Below are 24,972 nucleotides of genomic sequence, written 5' to 3'. Positions count from 1 at the left end.
GTATCTTTTTGTCTTATGACCTTTGGTCTGTCTGGGTCCCAGCGGAGCCTTTTCTACTTAGTCCAAGGTATTCGCTGCATGTCCTTCCACAGAAGCCCCAGAGGAGCAAGGCTGACCTACCCCGGGTCCTGAGCAGAACCAGGGACAGGGTGGGCATGAGGGCAGGTGCAGAGACACCTCTGTGGGCGCCACAGCCCTCTGCAGAACCCTTTCTAATTCTTCCTCTGTACCCCTGCCTAGTTCCCTACATGTCAGTTGAGCTTTTCAACTTGTCACTAAGGAATTCTGCATACACAGGAGCAAAACTCAGCTTAAGGGGATCTAGTAACCTGAGCTGGTGTCTATGGCGTTGGGTATCTTAGTCCTGAAAGTAAGGTCCAGTTCTAAAGTCATGTTGTGACAGGACTGGACAATAATATTGATTTTGATCCTAAGATAAAACCCTTTACAAACAGCAGATGTTTATTAGGGTGCAAGTGCAAGTTTTCAGTATTCAGAATCCCTCACGTGCACAGCCTTCTGTGGGAGGGCTGGAAAAAAAAGACTTTGCCTGGTTCCTTCTGGTGTATGGCACAGGTTTCTGCCAGCTTGCTCATCAGCCTGATCCTGATGGCTTGGGTATGTGATGGCCTTCTCCAGTGCTCGCGTCAGAGTGCCTCACAGAAGCCTGTGGTTTGGGCATGCGGTGAGCAGACAGCGTTACTTAGCAGCCTGTCTCCCTTGCTGCTCCCTCCTATGAAGCAAACCAAAGGAACATGAAGCCCGAACAAGCACTGGAGGCACACGGTGCCTTCTGGTCCTGAGCCAAGGGCTCACGTTTCTCTCCTTCAGAAAACAGGCCCAGGACTTAGTGTCCATGGGGTCGGTTACAGGTTCCTTGACATTCACTGCTCAGAAAGCAGCGGCCTCAGGGACCCCAGTGCCCAGGTCACCTGAGCCTCCAGCCACCCAGCGTCCCTGAGGGTGGAGGCAGGAGGAGGCTATCTGGGTGCTCCGTGTCCCCTTGCTATAATATCCCATGTTTGTGATTTCCAGGTCAGTCACTGACCATGCAGAAGAATCAGTAGTCCCAGGTGCTGTGGTGTCCAGTGTGAGTCCATGAGGAAAAGCCACAGCCTTGCCAGTATTTTGTTAAAAAATAAAGCCGTCTAGTGTAAATTCGGCCTCAATGAGTTTGACCTGTAAGTAACTGTTGAGCTTAGTTCAGAGATTGTCAACTGGAGTGAATTTTGCTCTGGGGAAGGAAGTAGAGCAGGAGTGCTATGGCGGAGTCTGCTGATGGGCAGAGAATGGTGGCATTGAAGTCAGGGGCTCCAGCCGCTTGGCAGGATTCCAGAGTCATCTTCCTCCTCCTCCTCCTTGGCTCTCTGAGGACAGTAGTACTGTTCCATTCCCCACCCGTGAGTCAGGACAGAGTCTGGTTTTTCTCTGTCCCAAGCACCAATTACCATTGATGTGACAGTCCAGCAGGTGTCTTCATCCAATCTTAAGCACGTGACTTCCACGACACCTGTGCCATCGCTCAGCTGTGGGGAGGACTTCCTGTGCCTGCCTTTCCTGCAGGGCTCCTGTCATCTTGAGAGCTCCTCTTAGACGCGGAGGCTGAATCCTGTGACATGTTTCCCAGTGGCTCTTCCTCCATCATGGGTCCCTGGGAGCCTGGCACCCTGGTCTGCACATCCCCGCGCTGGGGTTTTCTGCAGTGCCTCCAACCAAGTCCCCCCCCCCCACCTTTCCTGTTTCTTCTCTGCTTGCTAGATGCTGGACTGGCCTCTGGTTTTCTAATGTTTTCCCTCCTGTTCTTTTTGGGACAGTTCTAGGTTTACCTTCCCATTGTCGTAATAGAATTATAGTTTTAGATTCAGCATCATGGTTTTAAATAGCAAGAGTTCTCCTTATTCTCTGAGACCATAGGGCTTGGGTGATGGCGATTGCACGTCCCCTTGCTCATCTTGGGAAGAAACATCCTGCGCAGGGCTGGAGGAAGGAGCCCTGAGGCTGGGCCCTTCTTTCTGGGACAGCCTGGCTCAGCCTTACTTTCCTCCCTGCTGCCTGTGGTGCTCCAGGCCTGGAGGCTGCATCCTTCGGGAGTCCTGGCTGTCGGCTCTTGCCTCAGAGGTCAGGTTGGGCTGGCTGCCCAGGTGCCCTTGGGACCTCAGGCCTGGAGCCAAACTTCCCTTTGTGGTCTGCTTTCTAAGCAGCCGCAGGTCTTTAGCTCCCTCTTTTCATGGCCTTGGCTATGCCTGGTACTCACCTTCTGTGTATCTCAGGTCCTGCAGGGAAATAGCCTTGCATCTGGGTTTTCCACCTGCATGCCTGTGGCCTTGGGCTCTGCTAGACCTTGCTGTTCTTCCACTCCCCTTCCAAACTGACACTGTGTTTTAGTCTCTGGTATCTTCCTGTTCACTTCCTGTTCACAGTTGAGGTGGTTTGTCTCATTCTTGTTTTTCGTGATGAAGTCTGAAATGCTTTTACTGCATTGATATTGGAGGCATGCTCTTTAAGGGAGTGGTTCCCTGCTCTTGCAGAGTTAAGGGTGACTACTGACCTAGAGTGTCTAGGGAGAGGCGCTGGCCTTAGATGCCAACAGCTTGGCCAGCATGGCAGATGGAGTATTTGCCCAGTGCTCAGATCTAAGACTGCCCTGTCTTCTTGTGCCCTGCCCCCTGCCCAGTTAGCTCTGCAGACTGGCTGGGAGCAGCTTGATTATCTGTTGGCACTGGGCAGTTATTGGGAAGCTTGGGGATGTCTGACTTGATCCTGCTTTCCAGGCTGAAGGGTCTTGAATGACTGGCGAGTCATTTGATCACATGGGTGGCTCTCTAGGAGGTGACCTGGGGGAGCTACAATGTTAGTTTCAGAGAGTGATGTGGTAACTAAGACCCATACCAGCATTGGCAGAAGGGCCACTCAGGCTTTCCTGGACTGTGATGGCTTTGCAGATTGTTTTTCATGTTTCTTAAGACTCTATAGAAAAGCAATATGTGACTGGTTTCTGGAAACATAGTTATAGTTTCAAATATCTGTTCAGATTCCACAGATGAAGTATTTACAATCCATTATAGTTTCTCACCATGGTCAATATTCTTGATTTCACGTGTACATATTAGTTAAAATCGACTCAAGCTGACCCTGGAAATCTGCAGACTCCTTAGAAAGGCAGGCTGCATGTGTACAGTGCCTGGCGGGAGCACCTGTCAGCTAGCCAGAGCCAAAGGCACATTGCTGAACCACACCGACAGTCAATCCTGGACTGTCAGTAGGGCCACCACGAGCCAGAGACAGGGCCTCTGCTTGCAGTCACATGGTTTGTGTCCAAAAGGTACCTTCCCCAGGGGCAAGTGAGCCCTGAAGTTCAGCTATTGTCTGCTGTCCGAGCCTGTGCCACCCAGGGTACCTGTATGGACACACACCTCTTTTTACATTCACACCATTGCTGGGCTTTGGCAGAGTTCTGGTTTGGCAGAGTTGGCAAATCTCATGGGTGAGATTTGAGCAAAGTTGGGATTGGCAATTGCTAGGCAGGAGCCTTGAGGGGGACCAAACAGTTGGGAGAAGACAAAATATGAGCAAGGGACTATGGGTAGGCCAGGCTATTGATTGGCAGGTTCTTCTATAGCAGGAATATTTAATTTTGGATTTTCTGGTAGCCTTAACAAAAGACTTAATATCGCCAAAAATGCTACCATTTCAACATCCTGTAGTAAGATAGTAGTAAGATTTTTTACTTTTTTTTTACACTTAGAGTATCTCCAGTCAGAAGTTAAATTTTCAACTTAAATGCTTATTGCTAGATTACATAATACTTACAGTTGAAAAGCATATTCATATTCCCAGGTTATTCCAAACATACTTGATAAAATGAATCCAAGCATCAATTTTAAGATAAAAACTGTTGAGAAAGAAACCCTTTTCTGTGTCCTGCTCCTTGTCCTGTGGCATAGGGTGCCTCATGGACTATTAGGCAGTGTGATCCTGGAGGTGCTTGGAAAAGCTGGCGCTGGGTAGTGGCCATCAAGTGAGACCCCAGGGCCATGAGTAGGCACTGAAGATTGTAGATGAGTCCCCTGTGGGTGTCATAGGATGAGGAATAGGAAAGGACAGAGGAGCCAGGCCTGGTCCCCAAGTGAGCTGACCATGGCCACTCTGCACCCCCATGGGGCACCTGGGCAGAGGGAGTGTTTCTCCTACTTGTGGGGCTCTAGAGCTTGGAGGCGAGCTGGGCTTAGTACATTGTGTTCATGCAGAGCTGCTTGGAGGGCTGGGCACAGGTGACGCGGTTGCACAAACAGAAAGTGGGCTCCACATAAGAGGATCCTGGACCCAGGGCTGGCCACATCCCTGGTGGGTGACTCTGAACGGGGGTGCAGTGTGTCTGGCTTTGAGTTCCTTGAGTAGACAGCACTGCTTTCTCCAAGGTGTTTAACTCTGAGTGATCCATAGTGTTGGAGAGACCACAGTGCCAGGCCGGGTCCTTCCCCTGGGTACCCAGGTTTGGGCAGCAGTTCCTTATCCACTCAGGAGTTGTGAGTCTCCGCAGCCATGCCTCTACCCACTCCTCCCCAGCATGGGTGATGCCTGCAGCTGCACAGCAGCCAAGGAGGGAAGAACTAAGAGCCCCCCAGGATGTGCTGTGTCCCTGCTGTCGGTGTGACCTAAGCAGCTCTGGCATCCCCCGAGCTGTGCGTCAATCTCCCGGGGGAGTGAACCCACTGCAGCTCCATGAGGCCACCCCCTCACTGTCTCCTATTGCCCTGACAGGGGGTGTTCAGAGCTATGCCGAATCCCCATGGTGGAGTACAAACTGGACAGTGAAGGCACACCCTGCGAGTACAAGACCCCCTTCAGGAGGAACACCACATGGCATCGGGTGCCCACCCCCGCCCTGCAGCCCCTCTCCAGAGCCTCCCCTGTGCCCAGCACGCCTGACCGCCTGCAGTGCCAGCAGCTGCTCCAGCAGGCCCAGGCCGCCATCCCCCGCAGCACCTCCTTTGACCGGAAGCTGCCTGACGGTACAAGGTAACGCTGTCCCCACCCTTGGGAAGGCTCTGGTGGACCTGGGTGGGAGCGTGGCAGTGTGGGGTCCTCTCTCTCAGCTTACCCTCTATTCCATCAGCTTATTCTGAGCATTGCAGTCCAGCCCTTTCCTGGCCCTGCCTTGGTGCTGCCCGGGTACTGAAGAAAGGCTGTCATGCCCTCAGGGCCTCAGCCCTCTCCTTCATTGGGCACCCACCCTCCTTGTCCACTGGCCCTCCAGACCATCTTGGGAGGATGCCCGGAACTGTTCTGTATGCAGTTCTGGAAAAGCATGAGCACATCTGGGTGCACAGGAGACAGACCCCGCATCTGAGTGTGGGTGCCGTGTCAGGAGGCACCTGGAGCATTAGCAGCTCTGCTTTGCTTCTCTCATCCCTGGCAAAGTGAGTTGATTCTAAAATCAGCTTTCCAGTGAAAGAAGACATGTATTTCCAGTGAAGTCCAGGAGCACTGGGAGCTGCCCTGTAGAGAGCGTCACAGTGACCCTGCTCTGTGGGATCGTTCGCCCACGCCTGCTGTCTTCACTGTGGCTTTCAGAAGCGGGGACTTTCTTGGCATGGCTTGTCAGGTGCTGGTCTGACTGTTGCCAGCATAGGCCAGAAGGCAGCTGCCTGGGCTCGAACTCGGCTCCGGGGTATTTGATGCACCATTCCCTGGGGCCTGCTGCTCCCCTCCGCGCCCCTCATCTGGCAGATGATCCTTGATCAGGGCATGCTGAGACTGGATGACCTATGCAGGGGAAATGACCCTGAGTAAGCCTGTGGAAGTACTGACCAGGTCCACCCAATAAATGCAAGGTCATCCTGGGCCTTCTCAGTTGGTTCTTTCCACAGATGCAGGAACACTTGGCTCCAAGGTCAGAGCACCCTTACTTCAGTAGAGCTTTGTGGATTCCAGGGAACTGGGAGATTCTCATAGCCAAGGAGACAGTCGTACATCCCATGAAGTGTGTTTTCACAAATATCACTCATTTTTTGTGAAATAAAAGATAAACAAGATTCTATTCAGTAGATGTGTGAAAACAAATAGTTTTGCCAAATTTCAGTCTTGCTTTCTGCGTAGCTTCTGGTGGGGAGCCAAAGCACAGCTGGCACCGAGTTCTGTGGCAGGAGGTAGTGGTGTTTTCCTGACTGCCCGAGGTCGTGCTCCTGGTCTTCCCTCCTTCACTGGGAGTTACTCTCTCTGCTTTAAATCTCCAAGTGGAGGGCTGGCCCGTACGTCTTTCCTATGTAGATAGCCACCGTAAACGTCAGAAGTCTCGGGATAGCACCTGTTTCTGGTTTACGTCTGCGTGGTTTTCTTCCTTCTCTTCACTGTGAAAGTGAAGTTTAATGTCCAGCAGTTCAGGGTTGGGTGCCTGGCGGGCACTCAGTGCCCTGTAATAACTCTGCTCTGCCTTTCAGAAGTTCCCCCAGTAACCAGTCGTCCTCCAGTGACCCCGGACCTGGTGGGAGTGGACCCTGGAGACCACCAGTGGGCTATGACGGGTACTGCTTGCTTACCTTTCTGCTTTCCCTGAGAGGAACCAGTGTGGCTTGTTTTAAAGCATTTACTATGCACCTCCTGCACACCTAGGCCATTTGGGGAATGTAAAAATGCCAGACCTGCTTTCAGTGAGCAGCGGGTACAGATCAGAGAGCGCGCCTCATCAGCACAGACAGTGCCCACGCTCTGAGAATCAGAGAAAGGGAAAGGGTTAGGGTCCCCATAGCTGACCCCCGTGGGGAAGCAGCAGAGGTCACCTCAGCACACCTGGCTGAGTGCGCCCAAGGCAGGCACTATTTCTGGGAGATGGCAACCCAGGCACCACTCGGGCTGCCCAGACGGAATCCACTGAGGCCACGCCCTGGAAAGGTGAGTGGCCTACTCTGGCCGCCCCACAGGACAGAGGCTGCACCCTGATGCAGACCCAGCACAGTGGAGGCCTAGGCTGGGGGCTTCAGCTCTCCTCCTTCATAGCACTCAACCCTTGATCTTTGAAGTAGACTCTGTGTGTGGAGGGCAGACAGAGTTCCCAGGAGTTGTGTGATGTTTCTGGATCGTTACGTACTAACAGGGGAGGTTTTCCTTCCTTGGTATAAGTTGCAAGCCTTTTTCTGACTTTCTATGCACCAGGGCCTGTGACCTGAATTCTGGAAGTAAGGATCACATCGTAATGTGAATAGTTTTCTTTATTTCTTTCCCAAGATTATATTTTCCTATTTTGGGATTCCATGAAACAAAGCCCACTTGGATATAATCTAGAGTTAATCGTATTTTCTTTTCCTTAAGATGATTTAACCAACAGATGTGTCAGTGTTCTTGGCCCAAGGGAAGCAGCCAGGAGCAGGGGGTCCTCCCAGGTGGCAGGGCACTGGCCTGGGAGGTCACTCCCCCCTGGCATCCACAGCACTCTGTCCAGTGCCCTGGACCTGCAGCACAGACAGACTCCCATCCTTGGTGCTCCGGTGTCTCTGGAGGGGTTGGGCTGTCCAAGCTGTGTGTGTGTGTGTGTGTGTGTGTGTCCTGAGGGCAGCTTCCTTGAGGGCGCTGTGCCACGCAGCCCCTGTAGAACCCACATACTTGTCCCCACCCATCCCTGCCCCAGCAGGCTGGTGAGACGAGTGCTCAGCTCTGCCTTCTTCCCAGGTGCCAGTCCCCTCTGCTGCTTGAGCACCAGGGCCCAGGCCCTCTGGAGTATGATGGAGCCAGAGAGCGAGAGGATGCCATGGAAGGAAGCAGGCACCAAGGTGAGAGTGACCGCTGGTGCTCCTGGCCTTGCCACTCCCTCTCTGCCATCAGGCATTCATGCCACCCATGACCGGTGGGCACCTCCTCACCATGCTAAGAAGACCACCTGGGGCTCCTAACAGGAGGGTGTGACTGGGGGCTGTGGTGGCTGTGGAGTTGGAGGTGGCTGTGGTGGCTGGAGTGGAGTGGTAATGCTTGTAGAAGTGGCGAATGTTCTCTGTGGCAGTTATTCTGTCTCCTCTCGTGGTTCACCCACTGGGAAGACCCAGAAGACCCAGAGCCACAGTCCTGTTCGTGTTTACAGAGCCTCTTGCTGGCTCCTGCCTCCTTCCTCCTTTGCTAATGCTGGACTTTGAGACTCGACTCCTCTCTTCACATGGCAGAGACCAGATGGCACGGCCCACCTTCCAAGGTCCTCGGCCCCTACAAGGAGCGAGCCCTACAGAAGGACGGTAGCTGCCGGGACTCCCCCAGTAAGCTGTCGCACGTAAGTCCTGTTCCAACAGCCTTCACCTGGGTGACCGAGCTCTCGGCACACAGTAGGGCAGCACCATGGCCAGCAGTGCTCAGGGGGCCACACAAGGAAAGCAGGGTGATTTGGTTCCTGAGTTGGGAAGGACCTCAAAGAAAGGTCGTGCTGTTAATCACTGGCAAGCCAAGCAAGGTTACAGCTCAGCCTCTCAAACCTCAGAGAAGCCATCGCAGGTGCCATTTACAGAGCAGTCACCAGGGCCCTGTGGTGATCACAGCCACTGGCACGTTTTCTGTCCCACACTCGCCCACTGTGCCAAAGACCCCAGGAGGCGGCCACACTGGAGACTGCCCGGAGGCAGGGCTCTGGCTGGAGGTGGACAGAGGGTTTTGTCAGCGGTGCCTAATGCAGCCCCTGCCTTGGAGTAGCTGGCGCAGGCCCCTGCGCCTCTCCTTCCTCTCCACGCGTCTCCAGCCAGCCCCCAGTGGTCTCCTAGCAGCACATATGTTCCTCCTGCTTGCGGCCAGCCTCACTGTGTCCACCCGGCTCTCGCAGGGCTCTGGCGAGGGAGGCACAGCGGGAACATCCAGGTGCAGCCAGAGGGTTGGATCTGTGTGGGGATCTGAAGGGACAGGGAGGAGACACGGCCAAGCCACCTTAGGTAGACCCGCTCCTCCTGGTCTGCCAAAGCCCTCTGCTGGTGTCACAGGATCCGTCGTGACATCCGTGACTGCCTGAGCACAGGGCAAGCTAGGGACCCCCAAAGCCCCGAGCCCCTCTCAGAGCTCTGTGTCTTCAGCTTCAGAGTGGCTTGGCCTGGGCCCCCGGAGCGCAGGTCTGCAGGGCGCTTCGCAGCTGCTGGTGCTCCTGATGTGTGTCACCTCTTGGTCTGCACAGGAGCCTTGGGAGCTCAGTGCAGCAAGCACAGGGGGCTGTGACTGACCCAGAGGCCTGTCGTAACCACACCTGGGTCTCCTGCCCATACCGTCACTTGTCCCAAGTGTTTTCTGCATAAACGGCTGCCCCCTCCCTTCTGTTATTGTCACGTGCCAGTTCACAGAACCCTCACAGGTGACATCATGGCCCTGCTTTGGCGCTTCATGCACCAATATCAGGAAAAGACTTACAGAAAAGATGCTCATTTAACTTAAACTGCTAGACACATTATGACTCAGGGACTCTGCACCTACCCAGCCCATGTGTGAGGAGAGTAGTGGGCACAGGCCACGCCCCAGCAGCTGCTCTGGGCCGGCAAGAGGCAGCTAGCCCAGGGTTTCCTCTGAGGTGCTCTGTCCCCTGCCCCCAGATTGGAGACAAAGGCTGCTCCAGTCACTCCAGCAGTAACACGCTCTCCAGCAACACCTCCAGCAGCAGCGACGACAAGCCCTTTGGGTCGGAGGACCTGATGGACCCCGAGTTGCTGGGGCTGACCTACATCAAGGGGGCATCCACTGACAGCGGCATCGACACGGCTCCATGCATGCCAGCCGCCCTCCTCGGCCCTGTCCACCTGACGGGCAGCAGGTCTCTGATCCACAGCCGGGCTGAGCAGTGGGCTGATGAGGCCAGCGTCCCAGGGCCTGAGGATGAGCAGGCTAAGATGTACGCCATGCGTGGTTATGCCACCGCCATCGCCACCGGCAGCGCCACCGAGGGCAGCATGGGTGACCTCAGTGAGATATCGTCTCATTCCAGGTGAGCCTCTGCAGGGCTACCCCTGCTGTGCCTCCCAGCCCTGGGGTGGCAAGGGCCAGGGGCCTGGGGCCACTGTCACATTGGCCCAGCTGTCTGTCTTCAGAAGACAGGCTTGTTTCTAAATCTAATTGCCAAGGTAAGTACATTAAGTCATGTGTGTGGTTTATTTCCCCTTCTCTTGCTTTAAATTTGAGGGGAAAGTCAGTGGAGATACTAAGTGCTCCAGCCAGGCCACTTAGATCTCTCCCAGTGCTACCTGTGACCGACCGCCCCCCCCCACACACACACACACATACCTTCGGAGAAGAGATAGGGCCTGTGCAATAACAGGGACTGAGGGGAGTGTGCACCAGGGACCCAGGGCCCCGTGTGCAGATGTACAGCCTGCCCTGTTCCTGAGGCCTCACAGCAAGCAGGATAGACCTGCCACCTCGGGCATGCTGGCCACAGTTCCACATCGGGCAACAAGCAGTTGGCAGTGGGGACTTGAAACAGAACAGATACCAGCTAAATCTACAGCCATACTGGGGGCAGATGTTGCTTACAGAGTTAGAAGTGGCTTTGACCTCCCATCTGGTTTTTCTGTCTTTGTCCTCAAAGACCAGGCATAGACCTGCATCTGTTTGATTTGTGGACAGAATCGAATGGTATTTTCCTCCCTGTTCCTGAGGCTTCCATAACTTGCCCCAAGTCACACTCTGACTTCTCTGAACTCTTCTGCTGCTGGGCAGTTAGAAGAACCCGTGGCAGGACAATCCTCCAGGCACCTAGTGCAGCTATGAACTTTTCTCCAGGGGTGATCCTGGTGGCCCATGGACTTCACAGGCCCATGGAAGGGAAAGCCAGTGGAGATACTGAGAGCTCCAGCCAGGCCACTTAGGTCCCTCCCAGTGCTGCCTGTAACCCCCCCCCACCACCACCACCCGCAACACACCTTCAGAGAAGAGGTAGGGCCTGTGCAATAAAAGGGAACGAGGGGAGAGTGTGTCTCTGCCACCTGCCGACCTCCTGTGCTCATGCCCCTCTGACCCTAGGCATGGCTCCCCTTAGGGTCTGCAGAAGAAACAGACCCCCACCCACTCAGATCTCCACGCACGTCTCTGGCTTTCATCATTGTGGCGCAGGATGCCATTGCCTAGGGCAGCAGGCTTCTGCCAGGCTGGCAGTCTGACCAGCAAGCCGTACACCTGAGCAGTGGTACTCAGGAAGGGCTGTGTAATCCTGTGGGCCACGTTATCCATGTCACCATGCCCTCAGTACCAACGACTGGAAGTTGGCACAACAGTGCTAACATGGGAAAGAATGCATGCAAGGTGTAGTGCCAGCATTCTAGAAAGTTCCCCAGCCACAGGGAATCTTTCATAATGATGTCACTGCTAGTGAGCACAGATTTCTGCTGTCTCACTGATCAGATTGACTTGGTTCTTAGCATTAAATTTAAAATATGTTACTTTATGGAATAAAAGACATTTTTAATTAAGTCTAAATTAGAAAAGTATGTCTTATAGAATAAATGGAAAATACATATGCTCAGGTCACGCTAAAAACATTGCATATTTTGAAAAGTATGGAAGTATGAATAACCTGGACAGATCAGTGTATCATGTCTGCCATGACTGGTCACTTCTGTGCAGCGGGCCTGTTCCTAGGTGCACCCTTGGCCTGGGGCTGCTGGAGCCCAGGCTCTGCCTGCTCCCTTCTGCTCCCACACATAGCCGGCCGCCCTCTCTGGGTCCTGGCCAGCTGTCAGTGGGTGTCTAGGCGGTCCTGCAGCTGCTGTCGGTAGGGTGCAATGGTGCCTGCGAGTCTGCGCTGGCCTCTCCTGGAGACTGGCCCCTTGTGAGCCTTCCCTCTCGGGCCTCACTGTTCCTGGGCTCTTCCTGTCCTTTCAGTACTGCCTCCTGCAGGGGCACTCAGCTTGCCCATGGGCTCCTGGGCCTCTGCAGGTGAGGCTTTCCAATAGGCCTGTGGTGGAGAAGGCCACCCTGCCTCTGAGCCCAAGCCTGCTTATGAACCAGGACCCCAGAAAGGCTGGGGACCCGCTGGCTCTGCACCAGCCACTGGCCCTGATGTCCTCTGCTTCGTGTGTTCTCCCCTCAGTGGTTCCCACCATTCAGGAAGCCCTTCGGCCCACTGTTCCAAAAGTAGTGGGTCTCTGGACACATCCAAAGTCTATATCGTGTCTCATGGTGGCGGTCAGCAGGTTCCCGGCTCCGCGTCCAAGCCCTACCACAGACAAGGGTCAGTCAACCAATATGTCATTGGCTGGAAGAAGGCAGAGGACAGCCCACCGCCTGAGGAGCCTGAAGTTACAGAGTGTCCCCGGTAAGGTGGCTGACTGTTCTCTGGACAATGTTGGACATTTTGGAGATGGGGAGGGAATATATTTTCTAAGAATAATCAAGAGCTATCTTTCTAAATGCTTTAAATGTTGATATTTGTAACTCTTTTTCAAAGTCCCCATTTTTCTTAACTTTTACATTAAAGAAAAAAACTGTGTTCTTTGCTCTTATATCCACAAAACTGCCTTCATTAGAAAAGGCATGATCATGTGCCCGGTGGTGTGAGTGTGTTCTGTCATTGCCAAGGTCAAGGGCAGTTGGAATCTCAGTTGGTGGCAGCACAAGAGTCTAGCAGGACTTCTCATTTCCTTTTCAGAGTTAGATTTTGTGGGGCAGAGAGGGAGGGAAGCTGTGTGTACGTGGGAAGAGGAGAAGTTCCGACACCCTGTTTGTAAGGGTCATGCCAACGGCTGATGCCTCTGGGGGACAGGTGAGGAGATGGCATTACAGAGTGCTGAGCAAGGCCAGCTCAGTCACTGGGCTGTTTGCTCTCTGTTCCTAACTTCAGAAACACTGGGAGCATACGAGGGTGTTGTGAGGCGACTGAGGGTCTCCGTGTGGTCTGTGAACCAGTGTCACTCTTTTGATCTGATGACCCCAGCCAGGCACTGTGGCATATGCTTGCATTAGAGCGTCACTGGAGCCCAGGAGTGTGGCACCAGCCTGAGCAACATAGCAAGACCCCATTTCAGAAAGGAAGAGGAGGAGTTGGTGATGCCGTGTCTTAAAGACAACTATCATGTTGTTGATCAAGGGAAAGTCCTCTTAGGGCTAAAACTGGATTTGAACTCTTAAAAAAAAGTCACGTCAGTAATCACTCCTCAGGAAGGAAGTCTCATGTGCTCTGTGTTGTAGGTGTGGGTGTGAGAGTAAAGCCTGGGGTCTCCACCGCAGGATGTGAGGGCTCCAGGTCATGCACTCCAGGCTTCACTAGCTTCCGGGAAGCACTTGTAGAAGTATTGGTGACATCACGGCAGCACCCCGTTACAAAGGGCTCCCTGCGAGGGTCAGGTGTGAGGAGTGTCCCTGGACAGTCCACCCAGAAGCCAGGGTCTGTGTGTCTCACGCTGCTGGCTCAGCACCCCCTGCCTCCAGAGGAAGGGCTGTGGATCCCTGGGCAACAGCAGGCACACCCAAGGGCGTCTGTCCCTACCACAGCCCCTCGGAGTCTCCACACCCTAGTGACCGAGGTGGGGCAGTTGGCAGCCCCGCTTATGCTCTCAGACATGTTGGAGGGAAGGGGCTGCAAAGTGCCTTCATCCTGCCCCCATTTCCTAGAGATGATTTGAGGTCAGAGAGATTATTTCCACCCCTGACCCAAGTAAGTGCTGGGACCTGGGGCTGGAGCTCCGAGCCAGCGTGGCAGCTCACCTGTCAGGGTCACAGGCACAATCCAGCAGCCGTGACTCTGAGGTGAGGGTTGCAAAGGGCCACACAGCAGTGTCTGGAGTTTGGTCTTGTCACTACAGTGGGTCCTGGGAAATGGTCAGCCACACCCTGACCGAAATTCCATGTGGCTCTGACATCACCACGTAGTCTTTAAAAGCCTGTGCAAAGCAAGCCCACCAAGTGTTTTGCCGGCCACAGAGTCAGGTTTGGAGCGTCTCTGCTGAGGCCTTCCTGTCGTTATTCACTCTGCCCAGTTCCTGGATGTGCCCTTCTCCGCACCACACAGCCCTGTTCCCACCTGACTACTGCATGTGTATGTGTACAAACACACTCCCAGCCCAGGGCCCTTCGGGGGCCGAGCTCTGCCCACTTCTGTGCTCTTAGTGACTGACACAGACTAAACCTTTGTTTACACTGGTTTAGTTAATTATTTATTTAATTTTTTAAAAAATTAGTACTATAGCAGAGAAGGCTAGTGATTCTATTCCTACACAAACAGAAGAAACTGAAACAGCCTATTACAACTGTGACCTAGGTGTCCTCTTTACCCACGCCATTACCAGTGCAGCCTAGGTACCTCCCACATCCTCCCCAGAGCACAGGGCCTGCGGCAGGAGCACTTCGCAGCCCTGGGGCCCAGGATCAGAAGCCTCTCTGTAAAGCCGCACCATGGTTCTCCCCGTGAGGCTGTGCAGAAGCCTGCCAGGTCTTGGGTTCTCTGTCCTTTCATGCCATTCCTCCTCATGATGCTTTTAAAGTTTTGCAGAGCTGCTATCAGTCCTATCTGCTCATATGGCCAGTGTAGCCTATCGAGATGGGAGGGGTAGGGGGTCTCTCCAATTGCAGAGCAACACAGGAGCCATAGATGGTTCTGCTTGGTTCTGAGCAGGCCTGTGGCTGTTTCTCAGTCTAAGAATTCTCCAGAGGCTGTCACATGCAGCAAGGTGGCCTCATTTGGGATAGAGTGGCATTTTGACTCATTGTGTGCAGTCAGCTCTACAGCTCACTGCCGCTTTAGGCTGTGAATTCCTGGGGCCTGGCCTTTCAGGCTGCATAACAAAGACCATCCACCTCTGGAAAGTCCACTGCTGACCACCCTGCATCCCAGGACTCTTTGGCTGCCTGGGTTGCCTTTTCACAGTCAACCTTTCCAAAGTGAGTCTCCAGTTTTCCCTGCAGAAGAGCTGAAGTCAGTAATGCAGCTCAGCAGTCCTTCGTTATGCATAGACACATTTTCATATCCTGATAATCAAGGGAGACAGCTGCTTTATTGATCCAAATAAGTTTATGAAGCTACTGATAATAAAACATGCTTACACACACCTGTGGTAATTACTCTTAAACTGCAGGCTCCCCAGGTGACCTTCTGCAGTCTGATAGCCACTGCATTGGCCATCAGCCTCAAGAGGGGCCTCTGTTTTGTGCTTCAGAGACCAGCATTGCTGCAGAAGACACGCTCGTTCCTGATGTGTTCTCCAGCCTGTCTCCCGACAGCTTAGGCAAGGGAAACATGGCCTTATTTCTAAGAGTTGGCACACTTTTTCTCATCCTGGGCTTTGGGGATCTGGTTTGTTTCTGCATTATTTAGAAGTCTGACTTCCCAGTTGACTTGTGTAGCATGCGAAGCCGTGTGAGATTTGGCACACTGGTGACCACAGTGACCCAGAGAGTGGCACAGTGGCCCACCTGGCCACCGGATTTCCTTTTCGCCACCCAGGCACCTGATGAATGGCGGCTCCTGACTCCCTGTCCCGTTGTGTCAACAGGATGTACAGCGAGGTGGACGTCATGTCTACAGCAGCTCACCACCAGGCAGTGGGAGATGCCATCTCAGAAACTCAGCACGTCCTGTCCAAAGAAGATTTTCTGAAACTGATGCTTCCTGACAGCCCCTTGGTAGAGGAGGGGAGGAGAAAGGTGAGCAGTGTCATGGGGTTCTGAAGTTACCGGAAACACTGCAAGCAGGGTTGTGGCACCACGAGGGTCCAGGGAACGACCCCCACTCCACCATCCCCATAGGTCCTCTCCCAGGGCACTGCCAGCAGCTCGGAGCAGGATGGCCTTGCCATTGGTGGTTCCTGGAAGGTGAACTAGCTGGGGCTCAGGAAGAGCAGCTTCCTGTGGCAGGCAGAGCTGGGAGCCAGGCAGGCTGCCTCTGGCCCCAGCAGTCGTCGCCTATGTGGCTCCTTGCAAGTGGTATGGCTTCAGGGTCCTTCAGGCAGACGTAGAGTGACAGTCAGAACTGACGTGTGCAGAGCCTGGCACGTGCCTGGACATGGCCATGACTAGTCCTTGAACTTCACACTGCCTGACTGCTCCCGAGCCCAAGCCCTAGCCTGAGCCCCCTCCACCTCCACCTTCGGCATGCATATCCTGTTCCAGAAGTGGGCGGGGCTCATCCCAGCATTGGACCTGGCACTCTGCCGCAGAGAGGTGCACAGAGGTCCCAGGGAAAGGCATGCTCATTGGGCCTCTCCCCCGCCCCCTGCTCAGCAGGGCCTTCTTTTGCTTACAGGCAGCAGCAGGGTTGCCTATTGTGGGTGGTTTTGGCTGCGTTGTGATTACAGTCTCTTAAGCCACTTTTTAAAATAATACAGAGTGAGGTAACTGAGCCCACTTGCCCTGTTCTGCAAATAACTGAGACTTAGATGATGAAGTATGAGATGCACAGAAACGTTTGGTGCCAGAGTGCAGAATGGAACCCCTCAATGTAGCACGGTGCCCCTCCTGTCAAGTTGAGGGTGGCGAGAGGAGCGGCAGCCACCTTGCCTGCAGCCGGGGAGATGGCTACAGCAGTCCTGTGTGCGCCTAGGCAGCACACCAGGTGCCACCCCACAGCTGCTTTAATCTTGCCTGCTGCGGTGGCTCTGGGGAATCTGCTGGTAGTATGTGATGGGATCCCAAAAGAACTCGTCATAGCAAATCTTTTTTAACTGTGCTCAGGTGCAAGTACAGACAGCTTTTCTTGTAGGGATAAACTTTTTGATGTGGGTTTTTTCCTCCTATGACAAACCACCACCTACTTATGGTACAGGTTTAATGCACCATGGTGCTTGCTTCTCGTCGGGAGAAAGGGCTGACAGAAGGGGAGCAGCACCCAGGAGAAGCACATTAGCCTCCTGCCATGTTCACACATGTGGACACCACTTGCCGTTGCGTGATGTGGGCATGCTGGCTTCACTGCTGAGTGGGAGGCCATGGAGGAGCTGGACACCAGGTGCCCTGATGTCCCTGAGTACCAGCTCCTCTTCCATCAGCTCTCCTACCCAATCTGTGCTGACCCACAGTAATCCGTGGTTCCTTTAAACCTGGGGATGATCCATTACTGTAACTCAGTTTCCAGTGATTGTAATGCTGACCTCTCTAAATAGCACGTTCAAGTGGAGAGTAGGACTTTCCTGCCCTAAGAACATGTTCCTTGAGCCTGACTGTATGTGGCTCAGTGGCATAAGTATTCAAAATTAGTTTTGTTATGGGACTTCACTTATAGTTAGTTGATAGACAAGTACACTTTACAGAATGTCAGAAGAAAGCGCTGCAATCCAGTGACCACACAGGAGCCCTGGTGCACTTGCCTTGGGGCCCGTGAGCCTGGCTCAGCTTTTCCAAGCTAATGGGGAAGCCTGGAGAAGCTGCCCCATAGCTGAGTCAGAGGCACTCCTCCCCTTCAGTGCTTAACGTTCACTCCCATCTTGTTTATCCATAGTTTTCGTTCTATGGGAACCTGTCTCCAAGGAGGTCGCTGTACCGCACCCTCTCTGATGAGAGTGTGTGCAGCAATCGGAGGGGGTCCTCCTTTGGCAGTTCCCGCAGCTCCATACTGGACCAAGCACTGCCCAACGACATCCTGTTCAGCACCACCCCACCCTACCACAGCACGCTGCCCCCCAGGACCCACCCAGCGCCCAGCATGGGCAGCCTGAGAAGTAAGTGCAGTGCTGCCCGCCACAGGCCTGGCTCAGGGCCCCTCAGGTTGTGTCCCCGTGTAGGTGGGGGGTGGTCAGGTGCACGTCTTTTGATGTCATATATGCTTTTTCTTTTAAGTAATTTTCAAATGTAAAAGCTCTAGAATGGAAATTTTTTAAAAGCAAAATTACCTGTTCATAAGGGAGTTGAAAACTTAGTGCTGAACTCCTTTATCAGGTCAAATATTGCCTTCTTGTTCCAGTCTCAGCTGCTCTGCCTCTACGGGGAACTCCTGTGCCTGAGGCTGCTCCTGCAGAGGGGAGGCTGGGGTGCAGGTGGGTCTTCTGGCAGGAGGAGTCTCTCCAAACTTTATTATAAAGAGATTGGGATCAGCTCACTGGAGGGGCACCCCTGGGCTCAGTTGCCAGTCACACTCATGCACACACACGGGGTTAGGATAAATGAACTAGTATTTTAGGGATAACTTTGTGAGCACAAATCACTACAGACCCAGGTGTGTGCTTGCCAATTTTAAGTCAGGGGACAAGGGCCAGCAACAAAGCACTCCAGCCAGTGTGGAAGGACCTGCCAGAGGCAGGCACCCTGCTTTCACCGCCTCCTTCCTCCCCCACACCTCCCATCCTGGCCTGGAGTGCCTGTGACAGGATAGCTGAGACCCCAGGTTTCCACCAGGAAATGCAGTCAGGAAGGCTCACTGGCAGATAGCCATCAGTGAGGTCAGGTTCCCACTGGTGGCTACCGTGATCTTAGGCTTGGTGAACAAGCCTAGGCAGAGGGTCCTGGACCCACTTCCTAGCCTCTCCAGATGGCCCAAGGGAGGCCACCAGCAGAGAGGCAGCACCGCGCTCCTCTGTCCTCTGCAGCAACATCTGTGCCCTTGCATCCCAGGAGGTTCCCGGCAGTGACTTCCCTGCCTGTGCCGCTTCCCCCTCAAACCCCAGGAAACGCTCCAGATGTGAAGTGGCACTGGGGCCACCCTGGGACTTTCAGTTGCTTTATTTCCCAAATCAGCCAGAAGAGCAGTGTCTGCCTCTGAGCTAGCCCAAGGCTGGGGGGAGCTGGATTTGGAAAAGTGGACTTTGGTACCCACACACGGCAAGGGTGCCGCCTGTTCAATAAGCTGAAACCAGAGACAACCTGGCCCCTGCCATGGCGTCTGTGCAGCCTAGCTGTGGCTCCTGGCTCCTCGGGCTCTGCACTGACCACGCCCTGTCAGATCCCGACAGTGAGCATCCAGGGTGGGCCGGGCTCCTCCTCGAGAGCAGGTCTGCATCTCACTGCTCACTGGACACATAATGTCCAGATACCATTGGTGGTGAGGCAGCATGTCAATGGACGGGGTGTGAAGGCCACTGCTGGCTTGCATTGCAGGCAGGGTTTAGTAATTTCCCCTGATTCAGAAATCATTTCTGTGGTCACCATGATCTCAGGTCTGGGGTGAGAAGAGAAGCCCAGGTGTGAACTCAGGAGCCGCTGCTCCAGCTTTTCAGGATGAGCCCCTGCTCTGGGCTGTGATGGGGCTGCCGCTGGCACTAGGCTCTTCCTGCCCAGGAGAGGCACTGGTTCAGGCTCCACAGGGCTCTCCTCCCAGCGCTGCTCTGCACCCCTCACCGTGGGTGCCACCCACATGGCACCTGATGTGGGCGTGCCTTCCGCAGGAGCTTGGCGCGGCTGAGTCCTGTTGTGTGTTTCCTTGTGGCCTCTTGCCCTCCCCTGTGGCCTGAGCCGTGTCTCCCTGACCCAGTCAGAGCTGCTCGGTAGGTGGCATGCTCACTGAGGACCACTCGGGTAGACCATAGGGGGGGCTGCACTGCAGACAAGCCAGAGGGGGCAGCTTCCATGCTGCTGATGTCCTTGGCCCGTTCTGCAGGTCTAGTCACCCAGGGTCCCCTCCTTTTGCTCCTGGTCCTCTGTAAGAGTGGAGGAGGCGAGGGCTGCCAGGCTGCCTTGGGCTGTGGAAGGGGCACTGAGATTGTCTCAGACCCTGTGGTCACCAGTGCTGCTCAGTGGTGGCTCCTGCCTGAGTGTTGTGCCAGGGCAGGAAGCAGAAGCCAGGGGCTGGCTGAGTGAGGTTCACCCACCCACTCCTTCTGGACATTAGCCTCTCAAGACCAGCCTCAGAGAAAGGGCCACATGTCCTAGAACCTCAGGGTGCTCAGGAACAGAGATAGCTTTAGTTGCTCAGTCCAAGACACGCCAGGCAGCTGCTCCTCGGAGTATGTGAGGAATGGCGCCTCGCGGCACCCTTCTGAGTTGGCACTGGCCACTGTCCTTCTGTTCCTTGACTTCCTTTGCTCTTTGTCTCTCCACCTGTGTACAGTAGACCCAGGAAGGGTACAGCAGTGTGGTGAGGGGAAGGAGGCACTCGCAGACAGGTTTTGGGTTGGTGTCTGCCTTTGAGAGTGCTGGGGCCTGGAGGGAAGGTGACCTCCTCTCCAGGGCAGAGGATTCCCACCATGGGGCTCACGCAGCGCTGGCCCTGGGACTACTCGCACACCTGAGTGGCATTCTGTCCTGTTGTGTGCCCTTCTTCCTGGGACATGCCCCTCTGGCGGGGAAGAAAGGAGGGACTAGGCCACCATCCAGCCTGCCTGCCTGCCTGTGCACCCCTCCGGATGTGGCGCCTGCTCAGCTTCCTGAGACTCTCTACTTAGAAGCCTGCAGCAAGGGTGGCTGCCACCACCTCACTCCGGGGCTTCTCTGCACTTGGCGAAGCACCCTGCTTGGAGCGCAGCCCACGCGTGTTTGACAGCAGAAGGGATGATCTGCCCAGGAGCAAAGATCCCTGGGTCCCTCATCTCTGCTTAAACTAGAGCCAGCCTTCACCTCCTGCCCAGCTCCCACTCCAGCCTGGCTGCCGGCCTGCCCCTTGGCCAGGACTGAGCGCTTCCACCTGGAGCATGCGGGAGTCACTCTTCTTTCTGGCATGGGAGGGGCAGGGCACGTGCACAGAGCACCTCTTGCCAGGTTCTCCTCAGATTGGAGGCTGGGAGAAAACTGTGGTGTTGGTGGCACCCCAGCTTGAGAGGGCGTGGCTAGATGGGTCTCCCTACCGTGGGGAGAGGTCTGTGAGGACTGCGCTTGTCAGGAGAATGACAAGGCCAGATGCATAGACCCTGTCTTGGTCCAATTGCCAGCATCTCACAGCTCCCCCGAAGGATGTGGGAACAGGAATTACAGGTGCATTTGGTTAATTATGTCCCTTACTTAACTTAATTGCAGGCTCAGACAGCCAGGTGGTGATTATTGTGAGTGGTCTCATTAGGCAGATGTGTCCATGAGCAGCTGCATACAGCACTCTGGCAGGTTCAGAAAGGCACGCTGGAGTGTCCTCAGGTGCATAACAGGTCCTTACCCCCGGTGCAGTACTGACAGAATCCAGACTCTGATGGCAGTTTAAAGGGAAAAAATCCATGTGTGCAATCAGGGCATGTGAGGTCCCACCATGCTGCTGCATCCTATGAAACAGAAAATCATAAAATTAGAACAAAGTGGGTCTCACCACACTTTTTAATAAGCTGGTCTGTGAGGCATCTCGATTTTCTGGGGCTCAGCTCAATAGTTTTGTTCTTCAGTAACCCTTTAAACATCAGGAAGGAGGAGGTTCTGTCCTCAGTCAGCCAGACTCGTGTGCTAAGGAGACGGCTGGGAAGAGGTGGTCCTGTGTCTCCACTCTGAGCCCAAGCGCCTGCCGCCCAGCTTGATCTCCTGGACTGCTTCTTTTGACTGCCATTTCTCTAGCCCTTTGGTTAACATAGCTTGATGCTGACCTTTCCACAGGGAGCAAGATATGTTTAGTGTCCTGCGCCACTTGGGAGGGATGGGTGCCTGTGGTTGTGAGATGAAAGCAGTGCCCATGCTGACTGACGCCCTGGTCTTGTTTCTCTTTAGATGAGTTCTGGTTCTCCGACGGGTCCTTGTCGGATAAGTCCAAGTGTGCAGATCCTGGCCTGATGCCCCTCCCAGACACAGCCACGGGGTTGGCATGGTCCCACCTGGTAGATGCTGCGCGGGCATTTGAAGGTAAACATTCCAGCCTTCCGGCCTCACACCTGTCCCGGGAGCTCTTGGCAGCTTGGGGCAGAGCCTGTGCATCGTCCTCTGGGTCAGGTGCTGGGTGTGTCACCCATCCTTGAGAAGGAACTTGAGAGGAAGGCTCAGGCTCTGAGGCGCTTCCTCTGAGGAGCTCATGGAATGAGCGCTGGTCATGGGTTCCCAGTGGAGACCTCACTGTGGCCTGGATGGGATGAGCCACTTTGCCTCTTGGCCCTGTCTCCTTATCCGAGAAGCAGCAGTGATCATGTAGGTGCATACCATGTCTTTTCTGGAGGCATGGTGAGGTGAGGTGGAGGACCCTCCAGGGGCCATGGTGCGGGTTTGGCAGGATACGATCCCCCAGGTGTGGACGTGGCATGATCTGCTCACCCTGGCGACAAGCCACCTCGTGGGCCTTCCCCCATTCCTGCTGTCTATTGCTCAGTGCTGCCTGGGGGACACCTGACCCAGCTTGTAGATGGTGGTGGCCACGGAAAAGACGCCTGCTTCTGACACCTCTGGCCTGTGTGTGATGCACAGTGAGTCAGTGGACCAGGATCAGGACTCAGAACTTCTCCTATACTGTCATAATGGCAGCTTCTGCCTCTCGCACCCCTTCTACCACACCTGTGGCCTAGGGGAACAGGCGGGGTCTGTCTCAGGAGGCCAGCAGCAGCCTTGCTTTTTGGCCACTCGAGAGGCCTCCTCTGGCCAGCAGCATCCTTGTGTGTAGGGCAGAAGCTGAGACCATTCTTCAGGTCCTGGGGGACAGGGTTTGTCCTAGAGGAGAATGATGCAGCCTGAGCCTGCTCTGCCTGCTCTACTGACAGCACAGAGCAGGCTCTGGAGTCCCCACTCCCCAGAGCCGTGCTCCCGTGAGTAGTCTGAAACATGCCCATGGGCTTTCTCTTTCACTGTCGAGCTCTCCAAGGCAGTTTGAGGGTCTTGTGGGACTCAGGTCCCCCAGGCCCATGGTTTTTTTGTTTTTTGTTTTTGTTTTTAATATTTTTTGTAGTTGAACACAATGCCTTTATTTTATTTATTTATTTATTTATTTATTTATATGTGGTGCTGAGAATTGAACCCACGGCCTTGCACATGCTAGGTGAGCACTCTACCACTGAGCCATAGCCCCAGCCTCTCGCCCATATTTTGATGTAAGTGTAGCCAGTGCTTTTGAAAGTAGGCCTTCAGAAATGGAGTGTTTCTGCCTATGGAAGTGAGACCCAGGACCTTTACAGAACCCAAAGTGTCATTCCTCTTTGCGGGCTTCTCCCCACACCTACCTCGTTCATGCCACACATCTCATCTTGTGATATGTTCGCTTTTGCCTAAGAGCTAAAGTCGACATTGAACACACAAATTTAAGGTTACAGATTTACCATACTATGCAACAATAGGTCACACACCAAATTCATCTGCCCAAGCATGGCTTCCTGTTTCAGTCAGCTCTTTTGTTGCTGTGATCTGTGATCAAAAGACCCAATAAGAACAACTTAGAGGAGGAGGTGTTTATTCAGGCTCTTGGTTTCAGTCCACAGTTGGCCGACCCTGTAGCTCTGGGCCTGGGGAGAGGCAGGACATCATGGTGGGTTGTGGTGGAGGAAAGCTGCTCAGGGATGGTGGCCAGGAATCAGAGGGACAGACACAAACCTTGGGGCACGCCCCGTTAATCTAATCACCAGTGCATCAATCTCTGCTGATTAGTACAGCTCTCATGGCCTGATCACCTCACCTCTGAATGTCCTCACATGAGCTCCTGGGCAACGCTGTGCGTCCAAGCCACAGCATTCGTCTCAACTGTAGGAGGAGCAGACGTAGGCTGTGTAACCACGGGTGGGTCGCCAGGTATCTGCACACTGCATTCAGGAAGCCCCCTCGACCATCACTGGCCACGAGGTAGCTTAGAAGCACACCAGCAAGAAGCTCTAACAACCTTCAGAGATCTTAAGTATCGAATAATGATCATGCTGGGAGGAATGAAGGAGTTCATAGAAGCATTTTATGTGTGTGTGAGGATGATGGGAGAGATGCTACCTGTTAAACCTCTGGACTTCAGCCAGAGTCAGGCCTGAAGGAACATTGGAGTGGAAGAAGATGTGGAAATTGGCTAACTAGACTATACTTCAGAAAGATTCCACAAAAACTAAAAACCCCTACAGAAAAGAAAGAAAATGAAATAAATCTAAACCTGGCAAATGAAATTTCAGTGAATATTTTATAAGGAAAGTCAGTGATCAGTTTTTCTTTGAATATTGATAAACCATTAGCAGATTTGACTCAAAAAATAAATAGTACAATTTTGTACTATTTTAGATGTACAAAATTGTAAAGAAGATGAAATTAGCCTGGGAGAGGACACGTGCCACCTCCCCAAGCAGGCTCCTCCAACCCTAGGCCAGGTGGCTGGTATGGCCACGGTAGGGGCCCCTCCATGGTTGGAGTCCTTGCCGTCCCCTCCAGAAGACATACCTGGCCACCCAGATTCCTAATATGGTCAGGACAGGACCCTGCCCTTGCTTAAGAGGTGGGTCACCTGGTCAACTCAGTGTGCAGATGGACAGTCCTAGGAGTTAGCTGGAGAGGCTGAAAGAAACCTGTGTCAAGTCTGTCCGGCACTGCCAGCTTAGAGCACCCCTCAGCTCACAGCACACACACTGCCCACCATAGAGACCTGGGCACGGGGCTCTGCCTGACCCCACAGAGGCTTTCTGTCCCCATCCTGGTGTGGCTCTTGGCCCGTGGCCGGTTCCCTCTGAGCCAAGTAGCAGCATGTTGCCTGCCCCCCCAACCCAGCACGCGCATCTGTGCTCTGTGCTTCCCAGTACGCGTCCTCTGGTGCCCTTGGAGGGGGGTTTTAGAGGAATTAGGAATGTCGGGCACTACATAGGAATGAATCCAGTTAATGGGGGGGAGGGAGGCATAAGAAATAATTGAAGGCCAGAGTGTGGGGGTCATTGTAAAGGTCATCTGGAAATCCCCACATCCCAAATGCCACTTGAAACTAATAAGTGTACAGTTAATTGTTTTCAGTTTCAGAGAATAATGATGCCCTTGTTCAAAATTTTCTTGAAATTTAAAAGCAGCCTTCTTGCATAATAGGATTCTTTCCTGATTAAATACACACAAAAAAAAGAGAACCATTAGACAATTGTCTAATATTGATATAGAAAAACTTAAATGAAATTTCAGTAATAGATTGAAAAGATTATGCATTGTTCCTGGCAAGAGCTTAGCTGGTGTAATAAAAAAAAAAAAAAAAACTTTAATTATAACAAGTTACAGTAGTTGAAGTAATTAAACTGATCATATCACTTTCCAAAAAAAGTATATCTAACAGAATTA

At 53.6% G+C, this 24,972-nt stretch overlaps 1 protein-coding gene across 4 annotated transcripts in view; it reads left to right on the top strand.

The window, feature by feature from the left end:
- Sipa1l2 (signal induced proliferation associated 1 like 2) overlaps nt 1-24,972 on the top strand; it is a 79,895-nt gene that overhangs the window by 45,006 nt on the left and 9,917 nt on the right. For 2 of the 4 annotated variants that reach the window (XM_015504328.2, XM_048800371.1), the window contains exons 9-17: nt 4,762-5,019; nt 6,441-6,524; nt 7,666-7,766; nt 8,151-8,254; nt 9,546-9,934; nt 12,035-12,259; nt 15,432-15,582; nt 17,372-17,591; nt 21,484-21,615. In XM_015504328.2, coding sequence (XP_015359814.1) covers nt 4,762-5,019; nt 6,441-6,524; nt 7,666-7,766; nt 8,151-8,254; nt 9,546-9,934; nt 12,035-12,259; nt 15,432-15,582; nt 17,372-17,591; nt 21,484-21,615 — 1,664 coding nt within the window. The remainder of the gene's footprint in view (nt 1-4,761; nt 5,020-6,440; nt 6,525-7,665; nt 7,767-8,150; nt 8,255-9,545; nt 9,935-12,034; nt 12,260-15,431; nt 15,583-17,371; nt 17,592-21,483; nt 21,616-24,972) is intronic. The other 2 variants (XR_007346498.1, XR_007346499.1) reach the window with 1 other exon arrangement.

This window comes from Marmota marmota, unplaced genomic scaffold (genome assembly GCF_001458135.2).
Source record: "Marmota marmota marmota unplaced genomic scaffold, marMar, whole genome shotgun sequence".
Lineage (NCBI taxonomy): Eukaryota > Metazoa > Chordata > Mammalia > Rodentia > Sciuridae > Marmota > Marmota marmota.
Note: the sequence above shows the minus strand (reverse complement) of the source record. Positions and strands in the feature narration are given on the sequence as shown.